Raw genomic sequence first — 17165 nt, forward strand, 5'->3', positions numbered from 1 at the left:
GCCACACTTCTACGGCCCCAGCTACACCAATCATTAGCTTCATAGGTCGATGCACCGCAAGCCTTCTGATGCTCTTCTCGTCGAGGCTCAACTGAGGATCTCCACCGCCGTTGCGTACGCAAATTGGATGCCGACGTTAGGAACACTGGGGCGTGTCGCTTGGCTGGCACGAGATGAGCGCGAGACGAGCGCGAAGCGAGCACGTACGGAACAATTCGCGACGATGTAAAGTTTCGTTGTGCGCCGACGCTAAAAGGGATATGACCGATCATTGGCCGGCAAACTCAAATTAATTGGATTCTGTGGTCCAAACCAAATCACTAGGACTTCCTAGGGTGGTCAAAAAGAGGAAGTTGTCCACCACAGAATGATCTGACCGGAGCTGCCACAAACAATCCGGTTTATCCCACCAATCCTGCTCTCCGCCAGATTCCCATGATCGCCACTCTTATGGTCTAGTGCATTCCCTAGAGGATCATGTCCTCCATCGTGGATCACTCCGAGGCTGGCACCTATATAGATGATTCTGACCTTATTAGTGGGACAGCGGCTTCCCGTCACCGGCACCATCCTCTTCGCCTGTCCTTAGCGTCTACCGCCGAAAGACGTCTCCTATTTGGCAGTATTGTCGAAGAGAAGAAGGTAGGAGTATTCCGGCAGCTTGGGTTGATTCAATGGAACGAAATGGTGGCATTGCCAGCCCTGCTTCGACAAGAAAAGAGCGAAGAAATACAATTACTGTGGTGGGTCGTCCGCCATCGTCAATCATTTGCGAAAGGAGCACAATATCATTATTTCTGGGCGGCAGGAGACCAGGCGGGAAGTGACGCAAAGTCGCCTCGGAGACATCACCGTTCCTGGCCAATGGAACTTTGGTCTCCACCAAGAAACGCAAGGCGACCGCAGAGGTAGATGCCCTAGACCAAGCGACTCTCCGCGAACTGTACTGCCGTTATACAGTAGCCTGCAGCCTCTCATTTGCTCATGTTGAGCAGCCGGCCTTTCGCGACTTTATCCGGTATATCCGTCCGGCCGCCGATGATCTCCTCCCGAGGTCCGGCGACACGGTTAAAAATGACTTACAATGGGGCTACGACAACAAAAAGGAGTTTGTAAAGCGAGCTCTGCAGAATGCTCTCTCGTCAATCCACATTGTTCCAGACAATTGGACATCGCCGAATTGTTTGGGCGTAATAGGGTTTACAGTTCAATTCGTTACCGAAGATCATGGTCTGCAGTCCCTGGTGGTGAGGATAAAAGAATTGGAAGGACAGCACAGCGGCGAGAACATGGCAGAAGCCATCATGGAGTTCATACGAGAATATGGAATAGCGACAAAAGTTGGATACTTTATGATGGATAATGCCACCAACATGAATACCATGATCGACAAAGTCTCCGACGACTTGGAGCACGAGTTCGAAGTTTTCTACGATCCTCTTCCTCACCGACTTCGCTGTTTCGGCCACATCATTAACCTGGCCGTGATGGAGTTCCTCATAGGAAAGCGACCACCCACAGCAGATTCCTACCACGGACCGTCCGACGACGAAGTTAAGCAATGGAGAAAGCGAGGGGCGATAGGCAAATTGCATAATATCGTGGTCTACATCACCTGGACTCCCCAGCGACTTCAGACATTCACTGGTCTCACTGACGGTCTACGGCTACGGCGCGACAATGACACTCGTTGGAATTCGTGGCATAGCATGGTTGAGTGGGCCCTTAGAACAAAAGTCCGTCAAGGCATCACCATATTTTGTGCTCAAGAGCCTGCCCTGCAAGACGATGCTCTGACTTCCTCTGACTGGGTTACTCTGGCTGAAATTCACAAATTTCTCGAACCTTTTCACGACGCTACAATGGCCAACGAAGGCACCGGCAATTCCATCTCTGACGTTCTGCCAACCATGGACTATCTCTTGCATCACATTGAAGCGGCCAAGGAGGCCACTACCATCCCCCACTTGGCTACAATGATGGAGACGACATGGGCCAAATTAGCCGACTACTACGAATTGACGGAAGATTCGCCAGTCTATTCAGCAGCGACGGTATTAAATCCTTCCCTCAAGTGGGCATATATGGAGAAGACTTGGGACGACAAGAATGAATGGATTGAGAGAGCTAAAGCTCGGGTAGGGGAGCTCTGGAGGGAGGCATACAAATCTACCACTCCCTGCCCTGTTCTTCGACCAGCTTCCGCACAAGAGCCAAGTGCAAGACGACCAAATGGGTACAAAATGTGGATGAAAGAGCAAAAGGCTACGATTTTCAACATGGATGACGACGAGTACGAAGTGTATTGCCGCGAGCCTGTGGTGATGGTATCGGATCCGTTGAAATGGTGGTTAGAGTCAGCGCAGCGGCGACGGTTCCTAACTTATCTTTGATGGCCATTGACCTTCTATCGATTGCGCCTATGTCTACTGAGACAGAGCGGCTCTTCTCCAAAGCCAAACTTTCGGTAACCGACCAGCGAGGATCTATGAACATTGAAACTTTAAATCTCTTGGAATGCCTACGATCCTGGGACCGGAGCGCTCTGATACTCCCATCCGAGGTAAGATTTCTGTTTCGTCAGATGAAGATTGTCTAATTATGGATTCCAGTGTCGCTATATCGATCCGGAAGCCACCGGTACCGGGTCTGAGCCTCTGATTCAGGAAAGGGGCGAGAAAGCTGCAGGTAAGGCAGGCAATTCGGTGAGGGCGCTGGAAAACTTGAAGGCAACCTTGCAGGTGCGACGGGTGCAATGCCAAATGTCAGACTATATGTTCACACTAATAGTGTAGACCACAGTTTGCACTGTAGTTCAGTTTGGCCGTGACGAACAGACTAATAGTTCAGTTTGAACATCTCAGGCACACTGGTAGTGTAGTGCGGCCAAGTCACACGCACTGAATGAGCAGTTTGAGGGGTCCAAACGCACTGGCCACACTATTAGGAGCATTGCTCAGAGATGGGGAGTGCCTCGAAGGACTCTGATCGACAGATTTAACGGCCTGACGGCCATGAAAGAGCAAATTCAGCCCAGACTTGCAAATAGATAAATCAAATCAAATCCGGGGTCCAATTTGATTTGATTTGGATGGCAAAATCATGGATCTGATTTGATTTGATTTGATTTGAGTCGATTTGGATCTCATTTGGATATCTGGATAACTCCACTTTTTTCCCACGACGAAATACACTGAGCCGCCCCGATAAGGTCCGCTTTGAGGCGGCCTCTGAGCTGTGACCATCTGTCCGGCAAGGCTAAATATTCTCTCCGGCTCTGAAGACATTGCCGGAATAGAAAAGAGGTCGATTGCCATTCGCGACAAGCGTGGATACTGGCGTCTGCGGAGAAGCCAGTACTGGATGGGATTGTCCACAAGACAATCGCCCGGATCGGTACTGGCCACCCATTCTGCGTATTCGTCACGCGTGGAGGACGGTGAGGGCGCAGGTTGGGCGCCAAGTTTCCTAATTGAGGTCATGAAGTCATCTAGGTCCGTTGTCTTCCTTGCAGCTGTGGGCTCCTCGGGTATCGTATCTTGCTCGACCGCGAGGTTCGGTACTCCTCCCATAGCTCTTGCACAGCCGCCCTTCCTCTGGCCAACCAGTCCGGATGATCGGACCACTGCGACTCGACGGTGGACCAGCGAAACGCGGGATGGAGGACGAGGCTCGCGAGGTACGCAGGGCTATCCTCCGTAAGGGCGTAGTATTGATCCAGCTTCATCCAGCCGAGATTGCAGCCGATTCGCAGGTACGGTTCCTCGTCCCGTTCGTGCTGTAGCTTTGCCTCTTCTAGGTGCTTCAGAAGCCACTCCATTGTGAGCAAAACTTCCCAAATCGCGCCGAATTTGCCTTGTCGTGGCTGGCCCTCTAGGCGCTTTGTCGCGATCTTCAATGGTTTCAGGATCGCCAAATACTCTGCAATAACGGACCAGTCCTCAGTGACCATCTGGTCGTCCACAATTGTAGGCTTCTTGCGGCACTTCTTCGGCATCGGCTTTGCCCCGTGCTGTGTCCTTCTCGCCACATATTGATTCCACTCTGTCACTTCCGCTTGGACCAGCGAATCGAGTGCATTGCGAAGCATGTAGCCCGCTCCATCATCGCTTCGGACGAGTTCCAGCGAGTAGCGTTGTCCATGACCACATCGTAGGTTGTTTTGTCTTCGAGGCCCAGGGCGGTGTTCTCGATGGATTGGAGCATGTGGAGCCTTTCAATGCGCTGCCCAGACCTTTCCACCCAGTGAACGATATTGTGCAACTTGCCGATGGGGCCCCTTGATCTCCAGAGTCTGACCTCATCTTGGATCTCTTTGTTGGCTTGGCAATCCTCTTCGAACGCGTCGGCGTCCGTGCCGAAAAGGATGGATCGGGCGACGAGGTTGATGATGTGGCCGCAGCAACGGAGCCGACGATGCTGCTTGTTGAACCCCAACTCAGCGCCCAAGTCTTCAAGGCACGTGTCGTTGCTCTCCGCATTGTCTGTGACAAAATATCCAACGCGATCCTCGAACCCATACTCGTGGATTATCTCGCTGACACGGTCGGCCAGGTTTTCTCCACAGTGGCGACCTTCAATCCGTGGCAAGCCGAGGAGAAACGTACGGAACTTCCTTCGTCATCAATAAAGTGTACGGTAAGGCCGAGCAGAGATGTGAATTTTCGGAGGACCAAGCATCAAAGGAGACGTTGATGCGGCTGAGCGACCGACGAAGCAATTCCGTCACGACACCTTTGTGACAATTGAAGGAGCGCACAATCCAGTCGCGTATTGTGCTATGAGTGGGAATACTGCCCGAATCCGCAATTGCGCTGTTCGCGTAAGCCATAAGGTCGCGAAAGTACGGACTCTCAGTTTGTGGAATGGTATGTTGTCGCATGCCACCCAGCGTATCAAGAGATGTTGAAAGCGAAGCGGTTCAAAGGACGAGATGAAGGCATTCATCAGAGCCTGATCCTTCGGTCGGTTGGAGTCTAGGTCAACCACGTCGAAAGAGTGCGTTGCTTCTTCCTCTGTGGTAGCATTGGCCCGCCTTTGTTGATGTGGTGAATTTCTTCCATGTGACTGTTCGCTTGACTTGTGGATGCAGCATCGTACATATGGGTAATTGTAGCCTTCTTCCCGTGGCAGGCCTTGCAAAGCCAAAACCGATGACCGGAATCGGTTTTCTCGATATCGAACCCATGCTCCCATACCCATCCCGTCCGCGCTCTTTTCTATACTTGCGTATGGAGAAACCCGAGAGGCGATTCCAATCGATGCCTTCATATCCAACGTAGTCGATCGAAGGTGATGTGTCAAGGTCGGGGGAGCTCTCGGGAGCGCTAAAACTGGTGGACGGGACACTAGAAAGGGCGGCTGACAGCGCCTCGCCTTCTGCTGTATGCGCCATTGCAGTCAAGTGCAGAGCTGTCCCATTTTGGCCACCGGCTACAAATATTTCCCCCAGTAATATGGCAGACGCACCCAAAGATATATTTCACGATCAAACGTGTCAGGTAAAACGCAAAAAGAAAGCTTAGTGACACGGCCTGGAAAAGCAACTGCCAGTAAGGGATTTCCCGGTGATCTGCCGGATCGGGCGATTCGCCGGATTCACCGCCAGTTCACGTCTCCACTTCAATCCTGAATTTCTCCACCACCATGGCCCCGATTGATGAAGCGCTTGAGTTTCTGAAGCTGTGTGACACTGTTAACTATGCCAAGACTGCGCGTCAGTTCAATTGCGACGAGACTACCCTGCGACGGCGACACCAAGGCAAACAGAGGTCAAGACGGGATGCCGACAGTTTGTATAAGTCACGTCTCTCAAAACAGCAAGAAAGGGATCTTGTTGCGTATATTCGCAAGCTTTCATCACGTGGGATTCCGCCTACGCTGCCGATGATCAAAAGTTTTGCCCAGGATATCGCCAAAATTGAGGTCGGAAAGGACTGGCCGTATAGCTTCGTCCGACGTAACAGCGATGAGCTCGGTTGCACTTGGTTCGACGGTTTTGATATCGCAAGAAAGAGAGCAGACAATGCTTCTAGATACAGAGCCTACTATGAGCTTGTAAGTAGGTGCCCAAGTCCATCCCTTCATTGCTGATCGTACAAGATTGGCGAGAAAATCGAGAAATACGACATCCTGCCTTGCAACACGTATAATGTGGACGAAAAGGGCTTTCTCCTCGGCGTCATCAATCGTACCAAGAGAGTATTCTCTGTTCGTGCCAAGAAGCAAGGAAAATTGATCGGTGCTGCGCAGGATGGCAACAGATCATGGATCACGTTCCTGGCATGTGTCTGTCAAGACCTGACCGCGCTACCCCCGTTTCTCATCTACCAAGGCAAGCCAGGGCAAGTTCAGGACTCCTGGCTCACGGAGTTTGATCCGGAGCACCAAGCGGCGTTTTTCACAACCTCAGAAACGGGTTGGACGAACCATGAACTTGGAAAGGAATGGCTCATTGGTGTTTTCGACCGGTTCACGAAAGAAAAGGCGCGAAACGGCCGGGATTACCGCCTCCTGATTACCGACGGACACTCTAGTCATGTCAATATGGACTTCCTGGAGTGGTGTGACCAGCATCGGATAATCGTTGCCGTGTTTCCGCCGCATTCCACGCACAGGCTGCAGCCCCTTGATGTGTCCCTTTTTGGCCCTCTTTCGACCGCATACACCAACCAGCTCATCCAGTGGACTGCAAAGACACAGGGACTCATCGGGCTATCGAAACGCGAGTTCTGGTCGTTATTTTGGAACGCATTCGGGTCATCTTTCTCGGCGGAGAACATCGCAAGTGGTTGGAAACGGACCGGACTCCTCCCATTTGACCCTGAAGTCGTTTTGTCGCAGATCGCGGAGAAAACAGAAGATGAGTCTGAGTCTGGCGACAGCTCCGTTGACTCGCTCGCCCTGCAGCAGCCCACTGCTCGGGATTTGCGCCGACTTGTCGACAAGGTAGTCGATGGATCCTCAAAAACGCTAGCCGAGACAGTCGGAAGCTCAAAAGTACTCTCGAAAGTCTCCAATCTCAGAACGAATTGCTTCGATATGAGAATCAGGGACTTCGGGAGACTATCTTTCACGAAAAGCAGCGCAGAATGCGCGGTAAAGCTCTGAAGGATTACCTTTTCGATCGTGTAGATCCTAACTCGGCGCAGGTATTTAGCCCTGCAAAAGTGGCCCAAGCGCGCTTGAAGAAAGCAGCCATGGAGACTCAGAAGCAAGAAGAGGCCTTGGAGAAAGAACGACAAAGGTTTGAGCGACAGCAAAAGGCGGCAAACCTCAAAGTTCTCGCTCTGGAGAAGAGAAGGCAGCGGGAGGCAAAAACTGAGCAAAGACGTCAGGCAAAGGAAGCCAGACAACAAGAGCGGGAGAAAAACAGGCAGATACGGAAAGAGCTCAAGCGAAAGAACCAGAAAAAAATGTCGGAAATGGGATCCGGACCTCTGTTGCTCCACAGACTCGCGAGAAGAGTCCGGGCGTTCGAGACGAGATTGTCGTCGCCATTTCGGCTCCACCAGAACCGACGACAGCTCCGGAACACTCAAAATCGCCAAACATTAAGTTGCGTAAAGATCCAAAGCCGGCATTGACCACTTCCTCACGTCCCAAAAAGCCATCATTGGCTGTCGAGCGCGACCAGGAGATGGTAGTCGCAATGCGGGGACTTGCGCGATCGGGACGCCACAGGAAGCGGCCACGGTGGCTTGATGACTGCGAAGTAGATTGAATGGAATTGCTAGGCACCCCAAAATTATTGGCCCAGGTCGCCATTGTGGGGCGTATCCAAATAATCAGATATCCAAATAAATTTGGATGTTGCGATTTGATTTGATTTGATTCAGCGCAGGGGCAATTTGATTTGATTTGATTTGGATAAATTTGATTTGATTTGATTTGATTTGATTATGATTTATCTATTTGCAAGTCTGTTTCTGGATTCTTCGTCAGGAGTCTCTGGGATATGCTCCGTCCCACAATCGGATTCGCGCTTGCGTCATGGGCTTGTTAAGACATCAAGGCGAACAACCAAAATTAGGACGCAACTGGGTAGCCAGATTCATCGAGCGCCACCGAGGCCTTAAGACTAAGATCGGTAGACGTCAGGAAGCTAATAGGTTTGAATCCTTCACGCCTAAGGCGGTTCATTGGTACTTCGATATCAGGGAGGGCCAGTACGGCTGGATTCGGCCTGAGAACATTGTTAACGTTGACGAAGGAGGCATCATGATCGGTTTTGGCAAGCCGCCATTTCTCTTTTCTCTTTATTTTTGAAATTTGACTAACTAGACTCTCTTCGTTAGGGTTGGATAACCTGGTGGTCGGAAGCGCGGACCCAAGGCGAAAGGCTCTTCTCAAGGGACCACAAACTCGAAATTGGACTTCGTTTATCGAAGCTATCACTGCGGACGGCCGTTCCTTGACTCCTGGCATAATATTCAAGGGAAAGGAACTCCAAAACAGTGGTTCCTTCATGAATTCAAGAAGATAGCGAACTGGCATTACATAACTTCACCAAACGGGTGGACTGATGACCACATTGGTGTTGAATGGCTTGAAAGGGTCTATTTGCCCCAGACCAAGCCTGCCGAGGAGTCTGATGCCAGATTAATCATTCTAGACGGCCACGGGAGCCATGCAACGGTACTGTCTTTGCTTACCTAGCCAAAGGTGGCTGCTAACCGAGCGAAGGACGAATGGATGGCTACATGCTTTTTGAACAACGTTTACTGTTGCTACCTTCCAGCACACTGCTCTCACGGCCTCCAGCCATTGGACAATGGAGTATTCAACGCCTCCAAAGCTGCATATCGACGAGAGTTGGAAAAGTTCGCTTCCCTGACTGATTCTGCTCCGATGGATAAGGTCAATTTCATCAGAGCCTACGCCAAGGCTCGTGAAGTGGGAATGACGAAGAAGAATATACTCTCTGGAGAGTTACTGGCAATTGGCCAATTTCGCGAGCCAAAGCTCTACGGCACCCAGAAATCCAAGAGGATAGGCGGAATGACAGCCCAAAAAGGACTCCGGAGCCGGCGCCGTATTTTGGCTCGGATGATACACCAAAAACCAGCCGCCAGATTCGCGATCTTGGGCTAAACAAAACACCAAAGACACGGAGACGGTATAACGTGATAGCCAAAGGCTTTGAGACTCAACAACAGACGTTAATGGCGCATGCCACGAGAATTGCTGGCATGGAGGAGGAACTGGCACGCCTGAAGAGAGGGAAGAAGAGGAAGGCTATTCCGAATCCCAATAAACGTTTCATGACTCTGAGCGAGGCTCTAGCCTCTGGAGAAGTCAATCCAGAAAAAGGAAGCGAAAAGAAGCATGTTGTGGTGAACCATAGCTCTTCGGGGGCCAGAATCGGAGGCTGCTTCAGTTATTGAAGTCAGAGAAGAAACCATACTACCTCAGCGCACCACACGATCGGGGAGGCCGGTCAAAAGCCCTAAAATCCAATAGATACATCAATTGTAAATTTACACCAGGCAACCATTTGCAAATAACTTTTATTTTGGTCAAGTTGTGTGTAAGTGAAATAGTTAAGTTTTGGTGGGGGGTTTTTTTTTTTTGCCTGGCGAAAGGGTGGGGTTGGCGAAAGGGTGGTGGTGCATGGTAATACAGCTCGAAACCAGGGCTCCTAATAGTGCAAACGGTTTACACTGATAGTGCACACTGAGCCGTCAGCTTAGATCAAAAGCAATTAATGTTGAATTTTAACTGGCGGAAATAGGATCTGGCCAATTGGATACTCTCTAGATTTGCTTTTGATCTGAGCTGACGGCTCAGTGTGCACTATCAGTGTAAACCGTTTGCACTATTAGGAGCCCTGCTCGAAACCAGGTAAGGAGGGAGGTTTGTGGTCCACTGAGGGGTCCGGAGGATCTCCTATTCGATCGGGATCCTCCAAGGAGCCCGGTATATCTTTTACTAGCTCGGGGACCTCAAGAGATTGAACTATCGACTTAATAGCTTGGAAAGCTATTGATCGGGGAGATCGAGCTGAATGTGCTGACGTAGATGGCTTACGCGGCCTTCAGTGAGGGGCAAGGAGTGCCCTCTTCCTGATAGAATGTACATTATACCTGAACACGGGATATGAACACAGGGAAGGCACAGAGGGATATAAAAGGGGAGGGCTAGACGGATACAGGGCAACAAGAGGAGAGTAATGAACACATGCATTTCACATACCATCTGATCGTATGATACTCGACCTTCGAAAAGTCCCTTTATCCACTTTTATGCCCACTTTTGCTCTCTCCTTCGCGAGAATTTTAGATGCAAAAAGTGTTAGGTTTGCCCGTTGGCTCGAGGCGCTCTGTGTAAAGTAAAGATCAGGCTGTCTGATCATTTGTACGATAGAGCGCACATCGCAGGAGGGTATCACGTGCGTCAGCAGGGAACAACGTTTACCCGACACGCACACAACCTATCAAACCTCACAGCATTGTCCATCCTTCCTTGTATTTTTACTTTCTTGGCACGCAAGTGTTAAGAAAGTAGCCTATTCTCACATACTTTCGCTTAACAAGTGCTCTTGACAAAACACCAATTGAGCCGCGCGCAAGCGCCGGCAGCGACCATGGCACCAGCCTCAGGTTCGCATGTCGACTCCAATGCCTCGAGACAAGGCATACGATCGCCGCCAAATCCGGCGGCTCACATATCGCATCTCCGACCTCGCTACCCGACGGAAGCTCGCCGAAACGACTCGTTTCCCGCGGCCCAGCAGCTGGCCCAGTCAATCTCGTCCACCGAAACGCCTGAAGCTGCCGTCACGGAAGGAGCGCAGCTGGAAGAAGCCCCGAATCTCTTCGACTCGGCCCAGCCCACTGAGCACGCGCCAGTCTCAATCCTCGAAGCGGCCACGAAAATTGCTCGCGACAAAACGGCAGCCCATAACGCCAAGCTGGCAGTCTTACGGGTCTTTAGCGAATCATTCGAACAAGCAGCAAAGCAGTTCACGTCTGGCACCGAAAACAGCATCGCCAAGCAAGTCGCCACCAAATTTCTCAAATTCTGGACTCAATCGCTTGCCGAACTCGAAGAACCACCGAAGCCCACGTACAGCAGCGTTCTCGCATCCGGCAAGCCGAAGCAAGGACAGCTGGCCTTTACAGCCTCCGCCCCACCACAGCGAAAACCACAGACCACCACTCGTCTGCCAGGACGACCGCCCGTAGCCCCACCGAAGGAAGACCTCCGTGTCTTCGTCCGACTTGACGCTGACGCTCCGGCCCGAAACCACGAAAGATACGCAATCCGGACCCACATCGCCGCTAGAGTCGGTATTGACCTGCGCCGCATTCCGGCAGCCTTCCCGGTAAACACGGGCTGGGCCATCCAGGCATCGGATGTGGCCACGCGTGACTTACTTGTGCAACGGCAGGCGGAGTGGGCTGCAGACCTGGAAGCCGCGGCCGTAGAGATAAGCCAGAAATGGCATTCGTACGTGGTAGCCGATTGTCCTCGTAGGCTCACAGACCTACGAGGTGTCGTGATCAACTACGAGGAGGCGGTCAAAGAAGAGATTGCCTGCCAAACCGGACTGAAGCCCATCAGCATACGTCTATCGCGACACGACTCGGGTGATATGCCCACCCAGACCCTGATTGTGTCCTTCCTGGAACCCACACGAAGACCCTGGAGACTTTTCGGCGCCAGCCGTCTCGCCCGTTACATTGACAAACCCAGCATCCCTAGCCAATGCGATAAATGCTGGGATTTCCACGCTCGCCACAGCTGCGACCGGACGGCGCGCTGCAGACGTTGCGGCAAGACCAACCATCGTAGCCAAGAGTGCGCAGCCCTCGAGCAGTGCGCAAACTGCCTCGGGCCACATTGCGCTGATGACCCTAAATGCCCTGCCCGCCCCATGCGCGTTCATGGCATTGTACGGCGCCTGACGAAAGAGGAGAAGGGTCTGGTGAGGCAGGCGGGAGCTCAGCTCTTCGCGCAGCAGAAAAGACAGACACCAAACCACAACGTGCCCGAGCAGTCTTGTCAGAGCCCTGATTCGAGTCAGTTACGTTCTTCGGAGTCGCAGGCAGCTGGAGAGGATGGAAGCTCCGGCAGAAGCGCCACTCCAGAGCGAGCCGCTTCCTCACCCCCTTGCATTGTCGTGGCCACGACGCCGCCGCACGCTAGCGATGACAACCAGTTCACCCCTGTCGTCCCGTCGAAGAAACGACGCACTAGCCCTGTGACGCTGCCCTAATGCATCACCGTCATCCCAACAATCGAAGCGACAGGAGGTCCTTGCGAGTCTTCCAAGCCAACGTGGGCAAGATCCCTCCGGCGCATGACACTGCGCTCGCGCTGGCTGATTCGGAGCGATACGACATTATCCTGCTGCAGGAACCATGGACAGGACTTAAAGACGGCCGATGCCTCACCAAGACGCATCCGGCCTACGACACATTCTCACCCGTCACCGACTGGGACGGCCGCGACACTCGTCCGAGAGTCATGACATACGTCCGGCGCTCCGCAGGCCTCGTCGCTGATCAAAGAGACCTGCGGCGACTCGTGACATCCTTTGGCTCACCGTGAACGGGACGACGGTAGTTAACTTCTATCGGCAGCCGGACTACGACGCGGCTCTGGAAATACTGCTTGGTTGGTGCGTGACGGATAAATGCCTTGTATCTGGCGACTTCAACGCCAAGCATCCCAGCTGGCAGGCCGGTCGACAAGAGCACCGCGGCGAAGACATCGCGTTCTGGGCCATGGATAACCGACTCAGCTTATTGAATGCTGTCGATGTCCCGACTAACGCGCGCGGCAGCACGATCGATCTCGCCTTCTCCAATATACCTTTGGCGGACGCGGTTGTTGAGGATCATTTAGCAACCGGGTCCGACCACTTTACCCTTAGTATCACGCTGCCTAGTCAAGCCCTAGCACCCCTTCCATTATGCAAGATCCGCCTCAACTCCGATGAGGAATTGAAGCGATTTGTCGAGCTGGTAGAAGCCGGTGCAGCTTTCATCCCGACTACAACCTCAACTCCCTCCGAGCTGGACAACTTTGCGTCGGCGCTGGTGGACCTTCTTGGTTGTGCAGCGAGAGCTGCGGGCCGACCCGTCCGTAAGACGACGCATGGGGCGCGGTGGTGGAACGAAGAGTGCGCAAAGGCGGCGGCCAATTATCGCGCGTGGAGGAGGGTGTACCCTCTCGGCTTCGACCGAGAAGTGCAGCTAGCCAAGCGGGAGCTTCACAATGCAGTGCGCCGAGCAAAACGCCTTTACTGGCGCGACTTGATCGACAGCTTTGCCGACGGCGACTCCGTCTTTCGGGCGGTCCGCTGGCTAAAATCCTCAGGGCCGTGCCAGGCACCTCCCCAAGTAGACGGCCGAGTGTACGAGACGCAGCTGGAGAAAGCCACCGCCTTGCGGCGAGCAACCCTGGAGCGGCGCACGGCGAGCGACGACATCCCAGACCCGTGGATTCCCGTGAACACGGATAAGATGATTCCTTTCCCAATCAGGTCTCCTTTGAGGAGGCTCGCGACGCCACTCTACGCACCGGGAACACATCTCCAGGCTCGGACAACATCACGGTGCGGATGCTTCGCGCTGTCTGGCATGCAATCGGCAGTCTCGTCCATCAGCTGTATCAAGGCTGCCTCACCATTGGTCACCATCCGAAACCTTTTCGGGAGGCAGAAGTGGTTATGATCGCCAAGCTAGGACGCAGAGATCTGTCTACACCCCGCGCCTGGCGCCCCATCTCCCTTTTGTCTTGTCTCGGCAAGGGCCTCGAGCGGCTCATTGCACGGCGTCTAGCGTGGGGCTCAATCCACTTCGGCGTACTACACCCACAACAAGCCGGCGCGCTCCCGAAGAGGTCGGCCGTGGATCTCGTAGCTGCCTTGGTTCACGACATCGAGGAGGCATTCGCCCGGAAGCAAGTCGCAACCCTGGTGACCTTGGATATACAAGGCGCCTTCGATACAGTTCTCTGCAATAGATTGGTCCTCCGCTTACGAGAACAAGGATGGCCATCGAACCTCGCGCGCTGGGCCGGCTCGTTCATGCAGGACAGATCGGCACGCATCCGCTATCAAGACATCGTGACGGATTCATCGCCCTCCAGTGCGGTCTGCCGCAGGGTCGCCCGTCTCGCCGATCCTCTTCCTGTTGTACACGGAGCCGATATATCGCCTAGGTCACTCTCAGGGACGCTTCGGCTACGCGGACGACACTGCCATTCTATGCGTCGGTAATAGCCTTGATGAAACGACCGCCGAAGCATCTCACCATGTACGTGAGCTTCTTTCGTGGGGCGCCGCTAACGGGATCTCTTTCGACCCCGACAAGACAGAAGTGATGCACTTCTCTCGAACGAAGCCCAAGACGGCGCCGCCGGTGCTCCACGGCGAGTTTGAGAAACGGCCGGATCGAGCGATGCGTTGGCTCGGCGTTTGGCTCGACAGCTCTCTCTCTTTCAAGACACACGTCGAGAAATGGACGGCCAAGGCGCAAGCTGTTGCCTTTCATCTTAGGAGACTGACGAACACGAAACATGGCCCTCTGCCGAGTGCTATGCGACGAGCCGTCTGCGCTTGCGTCATCCCCGGGGAATACCGCCCGTTCCTCTACTCCTCGAAGGGCGTCGGACGGCCTTTGCTGCGCGCCTTAAAGCTCTCGACGAAGCTCACCCGCTCGTCCAGCGCACGTCGCGACCAAAAGCTCCCGTCGTGACCGCGAACAAACTTATCAAGTTGAAGTACCAGAAACAGCCACAGCCCTTCCGTACCAGACTGCGGCGAGCCGACGAAATGCTATCGAGCTGCCCGAGACCTGCTTTACTGCAGCGCGGATTTGCCGAAGAGCAGACTGCGCCTCTGCAGAGTGCATCGAAACACGAGACGGCGAAAAAATTTCGCGACTGGCTTCAGGCACTATCGCCCCGAACTCTTGTCGTCTACTCCGACGGGTCTCGTTCTGAGGAAGGCCACATCGGATACGGCTATGCTGTTCACCGGGACGGATCCACCGTCTTGAGCGGCAAGGGCCGTCTTGGAACAGCTGAGGTTTTCGACGCTGAGGCGAAAGGTGCATTGGAGGGGTTGAAGGCAGCGGTGAGCCTTCCAGAAACTGACCGCATCTTTGTCTGCCTCGACAACCTCGCGACCGCAACATGCTTACGGGCACGCCGAACGACTCCTCGCAAGAGGTCTTCCTTGAGTTCCAATCTTTGGCGCGAAAATACGGAGCTGTGGAGGTCCATTGGATCCCCGGCCATGCTGACATCCCAGGCAACGAGGAGGCTGATGCTCTGGCAAAGGCGGGAGCATCACTGCCAGAACCCGCTGATGGCGAACCGACGCTAGCGCATCTGCGAAAAATTGCCCGACTGCAGCGGAAAGAGGCTTTCAGTGCCTGGTGGGAAACCTCTGCGCCGGAGCGATACAGAGACCTGAGGCTTAAAGCCACAACCAGCTGTCCGTCAGAATTGGCGCTCTCGGCCCCTGCTTCATAACTTGCTTGCAGCAAGAACCCACCATGGGGATTTTGCTGACTACCACGAAAGGTTTGGTCACGACGATGCGCGACTGACGTGCTCGTGCGGACGACGAAAAGAGCCAGCACACATCTTTTACTGCAGAAAGGTTGCGCCACGGCATCGTATGCGGCTTGCACCTTGGCCGGCTGCAGCCATCAACCGCGCAATCGGCAAGGACTTTGACAAATTCGTCAGGCTGGCGACAGCGAGCTCCTTCTTCGGAGGGATCTGCCCACGCCACTAGACGGTCATCATTCTCCTCTCACCCTACCTTTCCTCTCAATTCTTTCTGTTACCTGCTCCGATCTCGGCGGCGTCAAGGTCTCACGACCATGCGATCGCCGAGGTCATCAAGGGCTGCAAGGCCCCAGAAGCAAATTGGCTGATCTGACCACGGGACAGCTTTCTCTTCGTGCCTGGACGTCCCGCTGACGGGCAACAGGTTTGTCATGAGCGCCGTTGAGCCGATGAAATGCTGGATAGTGGGTGAAGTGTACGATATGTAGCATGTAGACACCTGCTAGCTCAGCACGTCCTGTGCTCCCCTGCGGAGACCTGAGCGACCAAAAGTTGCTGGACGGAAAATACACTAAACTAAACTAAACTCACAGCATTGTCTAGATAGCGAAGAATAACAAGAACAACACGATCATCGATCAAAGACCCAACTGAGCCTCAGTTAGCCTATCCACATCCAACGTTTTTCTTAATGCCAAACGGAAATGGAAGGACGCAAAGAAAGATAACGATAGCGACTATAATAGCTCTGGCAGTGGACAGACGCAGATAGTGTTGACTTCGGGGGATATCGAAGCCGTCCTCTCAGGAGGGGGACACGGCGGCCCGTCCTTACAAAACGACCGTACCGCGCCTGTGCCCCACAACTACCGGGGCGTCCTTGAGATGTGGAAGTACGTGGCCTTCGCGCAGACCAAGGAGGATTATGAGAAGGCATGGGTGCGCCTGTGCGAAGAGTTCAATGACCAGCAGGCTATTTTGACATATCTTTACAAGACCTATTTGCCCGTAAGCGCGCAGTGGGCTCATTACTCCATCAAGAAATACCGGAATTTCGGGGTTCGGGTGACTTCCGGCACCGAGGCTAGCAACAACAACGTCAAAAGCTATCTGCTCAACGGAACGAGCCATTTGTATGGACTTGTTGAGGCGCTCGAGGGTATGCTTATCGACCAGGAGCAAGACTTTATCGACAACTGCTCGCAAGATGAAGTACTAACCGCACGGAAAAACTCTGGGCCTGGGTCAGAGTACCTGGGCGAGCTTCGCATGATGATGTCCCAGTCAGGACTCGACCTGCTAGCCAATGAACATCGCCACGCTTTAAAATCGATCCCAAGCAGATCCCGTCCTTGGCCAGAACCCATGGGGAATTGTAAGGAGGACTGTAATGTCTCTTGGCAGTTGGGAATTCCTTGTCGTCATACAATCTATAGAAAATTGGAAGCAGGGGCATTCTTGACGAAGTGGGACGTCCACCCTCGGTGGCACTTGAGGCAGTCCACTTCTCGCAACCCCTACCGCCGAATTCTCGACCCCAAGATCGCAACAAGCCTTCGAGGACGTCCGAAAAATGCTACACAGCCTGTCCCTGAGAGCATGGCGGTCAATAGACCACGCGAGTCCCCGGGGGG

At 53.4% G+C, this 17165-nt stretch overlaps 2 protein-coding genes across 2 annotated transcripts; both read left to right on the plus strand.

The window, feature by feature from the left end:
• Positions 1–5886: 5886 nt before the first annotated feature.
• Positions 5887–8713, plus strand: HRG_01600 (DDE superfamily endonuclease domain-containing protein; the record flags this gene model as incomplete). The annotated part of the gene is made up of 10 exons (XM_044860071.1): positions 5887–6057; positions 6103–6201; positions 6253–6948; positions 7026–7246; positions 7331–7375; positions 7454–7557; positions 8033–8233; positions 8298–8314; positions 8615–8637; positions 8686–8713. 10 exons carry the CDS (start codon positions 5887–5889, stop codon positions 8711–8713), a joined length of 1605 nt encoding a protein of 534 aa, XP_044723704.1.
• Positions 8714–10585: 1872 nt separating this feature from the next.
• HRG_01601 (reverse transcriptase (RNA-dependent DNA polymerase) domain-containing protein) lies at positions 10586–15340 on the plus strand (the record flags this gene model as incomplete). The annotated part of the gene is made up of 8 exons (XM_044860072.1): positions 10586–12180; positions 12255–12531; positions 12588–13349; positions 13493–14104; positions 14184–14222; positions 14277–14386; positions 14441–14704; positions 14767–15340. The coding sequence occupies 8 exons, from the start codon at positions 10586–10588 to the stop codon at positions 15338–15340; spliced, it is 4233 nt and encodes a 1410-aa protein (XP_044723705.1).
• Between the last annotated feature and the right edge of the window lie 1825 nt (positions 15341–17165).

This window comes from Hirsutella rhossiliensis (genome assembly GCF_020360975.1).
Source record: "Hirsutella rhossiliensis strain HR02 chromosome Unknown scaffold00002, whole genome shotgun sequence".
Taxonomy (NCBI): domain Eukaryota; kingdom Fungi; phylum Ascomycota; class Sordariomycetes; order Hypocreales; family Ophiocordycipitaceae; genus Hirsutella; species Hirsutella rhossiliensis.